The sequence below is a fragment of the Azolla caroliniana genome, unplaced genomic scaffold (genome assembly GCF_043228905.1).
Source record: "Azolla caroliniana isolate FFs.n. ecotype wild unplaced genomic scaffold, voAzoCaro1.0.p SCAF_3, whole genome shotgun sequence".
NCBI lineage: Eukaryota > Viridiplantae > Streptophyta > Polypodiopsida > Salviniales > Salviniaceae > Azolla > Azolla caroliniana.
In genome coordinates this window covers 2,886,196-2,899,120 of record NW_028230438.1, presented here as the reverse complement: position 1 = coordinate 2,899,120, position 12,925 = coordinate 2,886,196, and the positions used below count along the sequence as shown (strand labels likewise).

At 37.4% G+C, this 12,925-nt stretch overlaps 2 protein-coding genes across 2 annotated transcripts in view; both read right to left on the bottom strand.

Moving 5' to 3' along the window:
• Window positions 1-4,933: 4,933 nt before the first annotated feature.
• Window positions 4,934-12,925, bottom strand: part of LOC147865872 (putative UPF0481 protein At3g02645) — a 54,808-nt gene continuing 46,816 nt past the window's right edge. Inside the window, exon 2 of the mRNA XM_087316000.1 lies at window positions 4,934-4,996. The gene's annotated coding sequence lies outside the window, so the exon portion shown is untranslated. The remainder of the gene's footprint in view (window positions 4,997-12,925) is intronic.
• LOC147865876 (UPF0481 protein At3g47200-like) lies at window positions 7,941-9,443 on the bottom strand. The gene has a single exon (XM_087316003.1). It carries the CDS (start codon window positions 9,441-9,443, stop codon window positions 7,941-7,943), a length of 1,503 nt encoding a protein of 500 aa, XP_087172129.1.

Genomic DNA, 12,925 nt, shown 5'->3' with positions numbered 1-12,925 from the left:
CCTATAAATCAAACTAATAATTAATTTATACATGAATCATGAAAACGATTCACCATTTAAACCAAGGGTTAAAGGTGTGGGTCAAGGTTTGGGATTGAGGTAAGCTAAGACTGTGAAGACTGTCTGCAATATTGTCGCTATGAGCAGTATAAACGCGGCAAAGAATGATGTCGTATACCATGGACGAGAACAGAACCTGTCACAAAACTCGACAAGCCAGCGATGCCAAGTGGAGGAATGGTCGGCCACGATATCATCGACCATTGATCCGGTGTGGGGATCGTAGCGCTTATTGATGCACATGTGTTTCCACATGTCGATCAACCTCCGGCCGGTCTCCAGGTGGTTCTCTATGACCTTGGCCTTCTCCAAGATTTCGAGATCTTCCTGGGTGTTGATGAGCTGATCCATTATGACACCATACATCGAAAACGCAGTTCCATAGCTGTGACTTATTTCCAATGCAGTGAGGTTCCTCAGCATATCCTCCGTGCTGCCGAGCACGGCAATCTTCGGAAGATGGATCCGACGTGTCCTCTTGTCATACTTGATCACCGAGAAGTTACCTTCACACGCCTTGAATGAAATGCCGACTTTGCGGAGTTCAGATGCTGTTGGCAGGCGAACAAATTCCTCTTTGGAGAGAACATATGAACCTTCCATACAGATGAACCTTCCTCTTTCCTCGCAAAACTTAATGAAAAACCAAATTCTAGTACTTGTATAACTCATCATCTTACATTACATTACGACATTGACATTGATTATCTAATGATAAGTTATGGTTGTTTGGGTGCGGGCATGCTTTTCCATCAAATAATAGTAATATGTTACATCATACATGTTGGTTAAAACTGCGGTAGTCCAGATTTGAATCAGATTTGTAAACAACGAAATGGTAATGTTTTTTGAAGTTTGAATGTTTTCTTCAGCCAATTACTGTTTCCATCTTGGAAATGTTGAAATGCTCCCTTAATACCAATAAACTATGATTCCAATAATTATGTTTGAAAGTTATGCATTGCTAACACCTTGTTAATAAGTTGAGTCTAGATCCTCTCCTAACTCATGGGAAAAAAGCTCCTTTTTTGGAAAATAAAAGTTGAGTCTAGATTGTGGAGTAAGTTCAATTCCCTAGGAGCTTTCTCCATTGGTATTGTGATCAACTTTGTACGTCATAAAGCCTCAAAATCAACGTATCCTCATACGAGACTCTCGCTTTTCCTTTATTTCGTAAAGAGTATTGAATTATTGCTTTGCCTCTATCCCTCTTCAAAGCACTAGATCTAAGCATATACGCAACGATGGTTTCCTCGATCTTATCAACGGACAATAGAAAGTATTCAAATATTTGCATGTTGTCGCAAAGTCTTAGGAAAGCAGATTTTATCGAACAATGAATCCATGTTGATTCAATACAATATGATCTCACATATGTTGGTTGATTCTTGTGTTTTCTTTTTTACTAGAGTGGACGTTTGAACATATACATATACATAAGCCTTCATGTGGTTAACAAAATATCTCTATCATTTCTCTTGTAAACTAATACATGCAAATGCTCATGCAATATATACTTTTCACATTTTAGCCATTAGAGGTTACAACCTCAAGGTAACCTTGTTTGTGGATTCAATCTCAAGGTTATGGACAATAAAGATCTCCAACTAATTGTGGGGAGCATTAAGTGGTAGATGAGTTTCTTTCTTGTAAAGGCAACTTTTTGAACCCATGTAGGGAGTGTCCCATTCAATAACCCTATCGATGAAACAACTACATAATCACTTATGAAATTATGAAACAATGTGAATGACAATCACTATAATTATGACATTTGATGATTACAAAGTAGAACATTGATGACACCGTGTCGATTGACCTCTATATTCTTTTCAGCTATGAATTTACATTTTCGTCGAAGAAGTTATTGAATGAAACTATGGTTTCATAGAAAAAGTTATGTGATAGTCGACTTAAAAAATGCATGCATCATGCCTATATATTTATTTGATTGATAACTGTTAGGTATTGTGTCCCTCTTGATGGGAGGAGACTATCAGTGGCTGAATTCTGATCGGTTGGTTGGATCGGTCAATCGATCGATTTGGGGGTTGGGCGAATCATAGGCCATTGAGGGCTGACCAGTCGGATCGACCAGATGGTCGAAGACAGGGTCAGATAGTCAAACCGATCAATCGGTCGACCAATAAACATATATATACATACATATATGATATATGTTTATATGTAGATACATATGTATGTATATATATATATAGGAAATTGGTATATGTAAGTTAGGGGAAACTGTTGAGCGCTTGAGACAGAGTGAAGAAGACAGTGCGAAGAGAGAAAGAAAGTGCTAAGACAGTAGATGTGAGTGACTGTGAGCAGAGAGTCCAACAGAGAGTCCAACAGAGAGTGCGCGAGAGACAGAGAAGAAGAAGAAAACAGAAGAGTCCAACAGGTGGCTATTGTTGAGTGAGTTTCGTCTCTTCCATACTATTGTGGTATTCTCTGAGATTTGAGTCTTTCTCCTAGAAAGCTAAGGGGCTTTTGTAATCGATCTGTATACTCTTGATCCTGAGATTTGAGTCTTTCTCCTAGAAAGCTAATGAGCCTTCTAATCGATCATGTATACTCTTGATCCATCGTGGAAATTTTGCTGCTCCGTGGTTTTCCCTGGTTTCAGGTTTCCATGTAAATCGTGTGTATTCTGAATTTTTTGTTTGTGTTTCAGTTTATTTTCTGTTTGTCTCTGTCTACAAACATATCCATATCACGTGTAAGAAATATATTTGAAGTTATTAAAATATGACCAAGTAAATATATTAATATTGAAGTGTTCTAAAGCCTCCCCGGTTAAGATGTCTATTTCCACAATTAAACGTTCCATGTAATTGGGTTGAAAAACAAAAGACAAATCCAAAGAGTCCACAGGGAGTCTAAAATTTCCCAATCTTAGACCAATAATTTGAGTAAAAATGGATGAATTGACTCGAGAAATGGTGTTATTGAAAGTCTGTGCTACACAAAAGTTTGATTAGGCCAAGCTGAAGTAGATTCTGCTAAAGCAATGAAGATGCCATGCCTTGTCATACCAATTCCTTCATACAATGATGCGCAAGCTTATGATACAAGGGATAGTCTGCATCCATCCAAGCAATAATGTGTAGTGTATTTAATCAGTTTTTGGTTGTACTGCTCAATGTCGATTGCATAGCATATCATGCAATGGAAATTTGAGATCAATAGACCATTCCTCCTGGCTTGTCGATGGGGATAACCAATTCTTCAAATCTATCATCCATCAATCAGTTATTGCAGTTTTGGTGGGGAGGTATTCTGAAAATCTTTCTAGCAATTTGATCTTGAATAGGTCAAAATTTTTGTGAAGGCTAGTAGAGGTCAATTGCTTTTTTTTTCGTGCAATCTGAAAAACAAAGAAGGTCTCGCGGATTATAGTTCCTTCTTTTGGCTGTAGAGCTTGAGGCCAGTGTAATGAGCAAACTCCTTGTTTTCTGTTTTTATGCATTTTGAAAATTGAAAAACTCTGTTTTATTTGGGTTCTTGTTTCCCAGTGTCTACAACTGTGATAGACAATTTCTGCACAGGCTTGATCCACCAATGATGTCGATTATTTATGCGGAACATTTATACAGGTGGTGCTAAGAATTGTGCTAGAAAAGATTTTTAGTTGATGCTAAAATGACAAATAGATCTTCAAATGTGCAAATAAGTATTTGTTAGTTAGCTTTGTAGTATTCAAAATATATGACCCTTGGAAATGGTTTGGCCCAGCAACGTTTATGGGCCTATTTAGTGACATTCAATTTTCCTTTTATAAATAAGTGTAGAGAACATGAGAAGGGGGGACAAAAGTTTTTAAACTTGTACATCTTTTAACGTTAATTTTCCTATAAATTAGGCCTAATGGACGGAAAATAGCTACTTTTGAGAATCTCGACTAGCTAGATTCTAAAAACTCTAGCTAGAACCACTTCCTAATCTCCCCACATTAGTCTTGAGAAAGTTCCTCCGTACAGGGCATGCTTACATTGTGCAGAGGAATTCACTCAACATTGAAGAAGACTTTTTATGTAGGGTTAAGAAACATGAGGATACCTATCATAAGTGCCATAAAAACATTGCTCATGACACCATTCATTGAGTCGTTATTATTAGAAGTGTCACTTAGAGCCGAAATTGAAAATCGAAAACCGAAAACCGAAAATTGACTCGATCATTAGCTGCATCGGCTGAAGCCGATTCAGGAGACTATAAATTTTGTAAATAGTCTAAATATGTCCTTAGTGGGCCATAGTCCATATTGTATATTAATATATATACACCTAAGGCAATCATTATGTTATGATGATTTTAGTTGTTAAAAAAGTTAGAGCGGTAGTGGCCTTTGTAACTAGTGTATATGTGTGAGAGAGTGAGAACAATGTGTAACTCTGTAGCTGTTAGTTGACGAAGAAGAGCCCAAGGTCGTTGCCTTCAATCCTCTTGTTGTAACTCCTCCCCATATAGTGTTCTGTCGGGAGTTTGTACACTCCATGTGGTTTTTCCCGATTCGCGTTTTCCATGTTAAACATCCCGTGTCTCTGTGTTCTCTCATTTGAGCATTTCTGTTTTATGTTTTCTCTTCTTTTGTACTTAAATCTCTGTTGTGGCCGAGTCCCATATTCATCATCGAGTTACTATTGTTAGAAGTGTCACTTAATACCCATTAAAAATCCTTGTAACAAATAATTACTCAATCATGTATTAAGCACCAATGAAGGTGTGGTAAATACAATGCCATGATGTCTCACCGCGTTCTTATTTCTAAGCACAAAGATGCTTAGGACAATCTTCCACACTGATAAAAGCTCATATGGATTATAAATTGGGATAGATCTAACTAAAGTAATGGAGTCAAAATGAGATCCCAGAAATGAACTTAAAGGAAAGAAAGCTCAAACACTTGATTGTTTTTGAGCTTCCCTATCTCTGCCCAAGAGTTGATTCAGAGATTCAACTAGTAATAGCCTAAGATTGTGTAGATAGTCTGCAATAATGTCAATATAAGGATTAGGATTCCAGCAATGACCGATGTGGTCAGCCATGGGCGAGAGAAGGACTTCTCATGAAACTCCACATACATGCAACGCCAAGAGTTTTCATAGTCACGTAGTACCTCCCATGTCATATTGTCCCATCTTCTGCATGATCGAATGGTGACATTCTCGCTCATGTTGTTCCACATGTTGACCAACTTCTGATCGCTCCCGAGGTGGTTCACTATCACCCCTGCCTTAGTCAAGATTGCTAGATCCTCTGTTGTATCAATGAGTGAGTCCATGATTACAACATACTTAGCAAACTCACCTCCATCTTTGGAGGTCTGCTCATAGGCAAGCAGGTTCCGCAGCACATTCTCCGTGCCTTCGTACACCACAATCCACGGAAGATAGAGCTGAAGTTTCTTCCGATGATACCTGATCATTGATGTGCCACTTCTATGACTCAGAGCATGAAACGAAATGCCGACTTTTGACAGTTGAGACGCTGGTGGCAGCCGATCACGATGTTTAGACTGTAGCTTGCCAGCTCCTTGATTCGTCGACCAATTATGTTGGATTTGCGGGGATCTCAGCTCGTTTAATCCTTGTGTGACCAGAACATATTGGCAATCCAGTAGATGTTTGCAATTGAGTAAATTTGGATATGGAACATTCTTGTGCCAATCATTATAGCCCATGGGGAATGGGGAATTTCTCGCAACAATATCGACTAACACTGCCTGGAGATCTTTCAAATTGACTTCGTTTTTGTTTGGAAACTCTGCAATCGTCTTTAGAAAGGACATGGGAATTTGGTTTCCCATCAAGAAGAAGTTCCTCCATACAGGTTTGCATTTGAAATCATTGTTGAAGAATTTGTCCAAGTAGTCAGTATTTATAATAGGTTCTTGGTTGCATTTAGTTTTGTTATTGAAGAAACTGTGTAAGAACTCCTGTTGCTTATCTTGGCAATATGAACGTGCAGTGCTCGAAAAGAATAAGAATTCATGAATGAAGACGGTATCAATAGTAACCAGAAGTTGGAAATCTTTGATGTAATCTTGGGAGAAGTTTGAATAATGGTTGTTAAGGTCAAGGTGGTTAGGAATAAGGTATTCAATGAGCTTTGTCACCTCTCCTATATCATGTCTTTGCATGAATTTCTTCATACATAGTGCCTTACAGTCATCAAGACAGGATTTGGTCACAAGATTTGTATACAATGGTCTGATGGTCAGGTTTTCATCCCAATATGATTTTTGCTTAGCTTCCAAGAGTTCTTTGGGAGGAATCGAAATCTTCACATTTTCATCATCGCTTTTCTTGTTGAATGGATTTGTATCAGGAGCAGTAGTAATTTTATCGATCTTTTTTATCATTTCGTCCCACCATTTGGATTGGTCCCCAAGTTGCCTAATGGAGTGGTTTGTATGGTTAGGAGGAATGGGTTCATATAGATGCACAGCCGACCCATTGGGTGGGATTGTAAGGCAGATTTCCTTGTTGATATTCTCACCCATCTCTTAAACTACTGCCACCACCAACAACAACACTACTACTACTACTACTACTATTACTTCTAAACTGAAATTTCCTTCTTCTTCTTCTTCTAGTACTACTACCTCTAAATTGTTTTCTTCTTCTTAGCCTTCTTCTTCTTCTACTACTTCTAAACTGATTTTTTTTTTCTTCTTCTTCTTCTACTAACACTTTCTTCTTCCTCCTCTTCTAAACTGATACTTTCTTGTAGGAGATCAAAGTACCACTCCTCTTTTTATACAACCATTAGTTTTTATCTATTGATGTTAACGTTTTTTGGTGGTGGCATCCTAGAAAAGTCAAGGGTAGGGATGTGGAGACATTTTGGTGGTATCCAAGCATAGTCAAGGGTGGAAGTTTTGCCACCAAAATGTGTTGACATCAATATAGAAAGACTTCCACCCTTGAGTCTTCTTAGACGCCACCAAAATGTCTTGACATCGATATAGAGTCTTCTTATTTCTCGTATTTTTCATTCATTTGGGATCATTGAACGTTATTTCTGTTATTTGTTCATTTGTAGTGACTGGGAATAGGAGTCCTATGATGGTCTCATAAAAACATTGTCGAATATGCCATTTGCAATCCGATTCTGTACTTATGATAAATAATTGGTGATTAGCGAATTATTGAATGAAGACACTTCTACTTCATACATTGTTTTTTAATAGTGTGAGGTTGTTATTGATTCACCCAATCTAAATGTGCACACTAAACATCAAATTGTTGAGAAACAAGAACATGTTGACAATAATATAAAAAACTTCCCGCCCCGAGTCTTCTTGTATCTCACCAAAACATATTAAAATCAATATAGAAAAACAAGAATGAATTACGAAATCCCCCACGGTGATCTCTAGAGTACATTCTTTTCCACAATATTTCATAAGGCGATCTGGTCCAGGACATTAGATACATAAATAATGGGAAATAGACAAACCTATAAATCAAACTAATAATTAATTTATACATGAATCATGAAAACGATTCACCATAAGTACATAATCTTCCACAATATTTGATAAGGCAATCTGGTCCAGGACTAAAAATATGTACATAAATAGTGGGCATTGAATAAACCTATAAATCAAACTAGTAATTAATTTATATATGAATCATGAAAAGTATTCACCATCCATCAGTTCATAATCTTCCACAATATTTCATAAGGGCAATCTGGTGGACCAGAACTACAAACACATAAGTAATGGGCAGTATACAAACGTGTAAATAAAATGGAAGATCGTAAGGAGTATAAATCAAAGCTGAATAAATGTATACATATTTGATTGGGTTGAGAGCTTCTCCTCGGTTTTGCGCCCCCCCCCCCCCCAGGGTTAAAGGTGTGGGTCAAGGTTTGGGATTGAGGTAAGGTAAGATTGTGAAGACTGTCTGCAATATTGTAGCTATAAGCAGTATAAACGCGGCAAAGAATGATGTCGTATACCATGGCCGAGAACAGAACTTGTCACAAAACTCGACAAGCCAGCGATGCAAAGTGGAGGAATGGTCGGCAACGACATCATCGACCATTGATCCGGTGCGGGGATCATAGCGCTTATTGATGCACGTGTGTTTCCACATGTCGATCAACCTCTGACCGGTCTCCAGGTGGTTCTCTATGACCTTGGCCTTCTCCAAGATTTCTAGATCTTCCTGGGTGTCGATGAGCTGATCCATTATGACACCATACATCGAAAACGCAGTTCCATAGCTGTGACTTATTTCCAATGCAGTGAGGTTCCTCAGCATATCCTCCGTGCTATTGAGCACGGCAATCTTCGGAAGATGGAGCCGACGTGTCCTCTTGTCATACATGATCACCGAGAGGTTACCTTCACACGCCTTGAATGAAATGCGGACTTTGCGGAGTTCAGATGCCGTTGGCAGGCGAACAAATTCCTCTTTGGAAGTTTCGACTCCCACCATGTTTACTGTTCTGTGTTCTTCAGAATGGGATTCTTCACCAGCAGACATCCTAGAATTAGGCTCTGCGTGCAAAGTGCATGTTAAGTACAGGGAATGAAGTAGAGTGTTGGCCTTCTCGGTCAGTTTGATGCCTTCCGAATCAAGAAATCCTAGGAAACGTGTTCTCGCTTTTGTGATAAAGAAGAATGGATTACGATGGACGATGAAATCCCTTACTGCCGTCTCGCAATCAACCTTGTAATGCTCTGAATAGGTGTTCCAAACATGCACTAAATATGATATGGGAATTTGGTTGCCCATCACCAACAAATCCCTCTCTACACTAAGCATGAACGAGTGTTCCATGTTGTTGGCATAAAGAACGCTCTTTCTAAGGGTTCTCGATTGGTAGCACTGATCAAGGAATTCCACAATGAAGATTGTATCAATAGTGACCACAAGATCTAGCCACTGTATGTCAAATCCTGTATGACGGTTTTGTGGAACATAGATTTCGGCGAGTTTCTTATTTTGATGAGAGGCTACCACGTCTATGACCTCTTGTACAGCTCTGATGTTACATCTCGTCATAAATTCTTTCATAAACCTTGCCTTCAGGTCATTAGCATGGCTAGGCTCTAGAGTTTGATAGGTGGGACCGATCTTCAGTCTCTTAGGCTTATATGCCTCCGGCTTCGCTTCCCAGATTTCTGCGGAAGGCTTCCGAATCTTCCAATCTTCACCTCGGGCACCGACAGCAGCTATGGTAGTCTGATTGATCAACTCAGTCATAGCCACTCTCCAGGCATTTGGGGATATTTTAGTGTTTTGCGGTTTATCTATGATGTTGAGGGTGGTAGTTTTTCCGGTCTCTACTATCTCAACATCTTCTTCTTTGTTAGAATGGGTGGTTTCATCATCATGCTTATCAGAAAGAGTTGTCATATTGTCTGATCAGAACACCCGATCTCAGCTATGTGATTTCGTTTTACAAAATACTTAGCTGTGATCACAATAAGTTGAGTCTAGATCCTCTCCTTGCTAATGGGAAAGTAGCTCCATTCTTTGGAAAAGAAAAAGAGTACATATAGTCTTGGAATCTAGATTGTGGAGCAGGTTCAATTCCTCATGGTATTGTCATCAGCTTTGTAAGTTGTAAGGCGTGAATATCAAGCTATCCTGATTCCTCATACGAGACTCTCACTTTTCCTTTATTTCGTAAACAATGTTGAATTATTGCTTTGCCTCTGCCCCTCTTCAGAGTATGTATTATATCTAAGCATATACGGTACAATTGTTTCCTCGATCATAGCATGTACAGGACAGTAGAAAGTATTCAGACATTTGCATGATGTCGATCAAAACGATGTACTAAGCATGTTTGTCCATCAAATAATATTAGCGTGTTACATGTGAGTTAAAACTACATTATTTCATATTTGAATTGGATTTGAGTCTAGATTGTGGAGCAGGTTCAATTCCCCATGAACTTTCTCCATTGGTATTGTGATCAACTTTGTAAGTCGTAAGGCCTCAATATCAAGGTATCCGCATACGAAAAAGTTATCAATTCATTTGTATATCAGTATTTTCTTATTGTTCACGAATCATGAGATTTTATGATGAATGGGCCATGCATTGCAATAACAGTAAGTTTACTATTCAAACATTGGAGAATGCTAAAACAAAAGTTATGAATTTTATGGCAAATAGTGAGCATATCGTCATTTTCTAAGTACATACATATTTAGGAGCAATGTATTGTTGAATATGATCTTAACCTAATGTTGTGAATGTGAAGAGTACAACTTTGATATCAAAGTACAAACATGGAGAAATTTATTACAAGCACCATCAAACCTGTCGTAAGTTGTTATTAAGTATAAAATACAAATCTGACTTTGGAGACATTCTTATTTAATTTTCATCTAGGCCATTGATAAAGAAAATTGGGCAACATTGAAAAGCTTTAACCCAAGGTAACGTTGGGTTAATTTCAATGTACTATTCTTTTGACGACGGTTCATGCTACTTATTTCCTACTTAATGTTAGGTGTAACCTTGGAGGTAATTCCGATGAGTACATACTACATATCCTTGAAAAACATTTCTAAGAAGGCTAACTCACAAAAACATTTCTAAGAAGGCTAATCAACAAATTGGTATATAATCCTTTTGACAATTACTATGATTTCGACAAAGATTGTGTGTAATCTTAGAGGGGGGTTCATTGGATAACATCAAGGGTGACATGCAACATTCACCTTCGCTAGGGGGTGATTGGGTGGTCTAGCACCCTTTCTGCCTTATTTTAACAATGAAGATTCTTATAGGTAACCCTTTCATCATCCCACATTCTAATTTGGCACCCGTCTCCACATTCCCAAATGAAAGAGGAATAAAGGCACGCTCTTTCTCACAAAAACACCACTCTTTCTCTAGTAACGATAGAAGCTCATGTGTCACGGGGAATGTTGAAACTCATTAGCTATGCGTCATAGAATATGACACATAGTTAATGTTAGAAAGTAGTGGTGATCTTTATCCTTAGACTCTATGTACAAGGTATGTTCACACACTAGAACTTAGATTGAGTTTGATTCTCAACCATTACAAGTGGAATTTCTTAGGGAAAAGAGAATAAAGTCGTCTATGCATATAGTAAAAAAGGCCATAATGTAGTATTTCATTCTCTAAGTTGTTCTAACATGTGTCTAACCATTGTGTTAATGGTGAAATATTCTTATGCAAGTGTGTCTAACCGCTAACATGCTCATATGGGTGATACATTTGAAGGAATAAAATCATTGGTACAAGAGTATTTCATATTATTTTGGAAGATTTTGTGGGCCATTTTCTTTGAAAGGGAGAATAAAATACTTCATGAAACCATTTTGGGATCAAGAAGATCTATAAACTTAGAAAATTTGTAAGATCTATTATATATTCAATGTTAAATGGGAATTGATTTCCATGGATTTGATTAGAAAACCTATTCTCTTCCCTCTAGTTATGATCACAAAGTTAGTCAAGAAAGGGTATACACATTATTTTTTCATTTTTTCATTTTAAATGGATATCATACTTTAATTATAGTAAAATTAATTAAGAATTTGATTTTGTGGTCGTTGAGGTGGGATTTTTCACGGCGTAAACTGAGATATGACTAGATTTTTGAGATTCTCATTCAAGCATATATCCTACTCATTATACATATTTTAGAATTCTCACATGTATTCAAAATGCTCTCAATGTTTTTGAATATTCTTATTTATTTAAAATGTTTTCAATGTTTAAAACAATTTGGACGTTTTTTTTCCAAGAAAGGTACTACATTCATATTAGGAATGGGCCCGGTTTAAGCTCAAACCGAACCGAACCGTTAAGCGACGTTTAAAAGGTTTAGGGTTTAGGAAAGTCTTAGGAAAGCTGATTTTATTGAACAATGAAGCCATGTTTATTCAATACAATATGATCTCACATGTTTAGTCAATACAATATGTTTATCGAACGTTGATGACACCTATGAATTATGTTTTCATAGAAAAAGTTATGTTTAAGAATGCATGCATCATGCCTAATATTTATTTGATTCATAACTGTTAAGTATTGAATCCCTCTTAATGGGAGGAGTCGGTCGCTGAATTTTGATTGTATGGTCGGATCGGTCAATCGATCGATTTGGCTGTTGGGCGAATCGTAGGTAATTCATTGCCCACCAGTCGGATCGACCAGATGGTGTGGTCGAACCGACCATTCGGTCGACCAATAAACATATATATACATATATGATATATGTATACATTTTATCGCTAGGAGAAGTATTGAGGTTTTGATACAATGGGCTGATGGTCAAGATCATTTTCTTCTTTTTCTTTTTCTTTTGTTGTTGTTTCATAAGCTTGATCTACTTTCTTTAGAAGGAGTATAGTTCTTTACGGTGTAGTACCAGCCCTCTTTTTATGCATAGCGCCTTCAAAGTAATTACTAAGGATTTGAGTAAAAACGGATGAATTGACTCCGTCCATAGAACAAGCTAAAATTTAAGAGATGTATTAATGAAAGTTCGCAAATAATGTTACGGAAAACTCTAAAGGCCATCCATCACTATATATCTGTGCATCCACATCATTGTAATAAGCCATACACTTATTCTTAACATTAATAATGGTATGTATTGTATGAATGTCTATACCTATATACATAATTAATGCAATAAAATTATGTTTCTTTAGGATCGTGCATATTCATAGTTTGGCATTTTACTACACTTGAACGACGCACATTTATAAATCACAATAGCATTGTGCCTATACTCAAAATTGTTGGTTGTTCACAAGTCTTCGATTCAATTTCCATCTTTTCAAATAATCGGAGTTTTGTGGCATATAGGTTTTATGTATAAACAATTACTTGTATTGTAATCC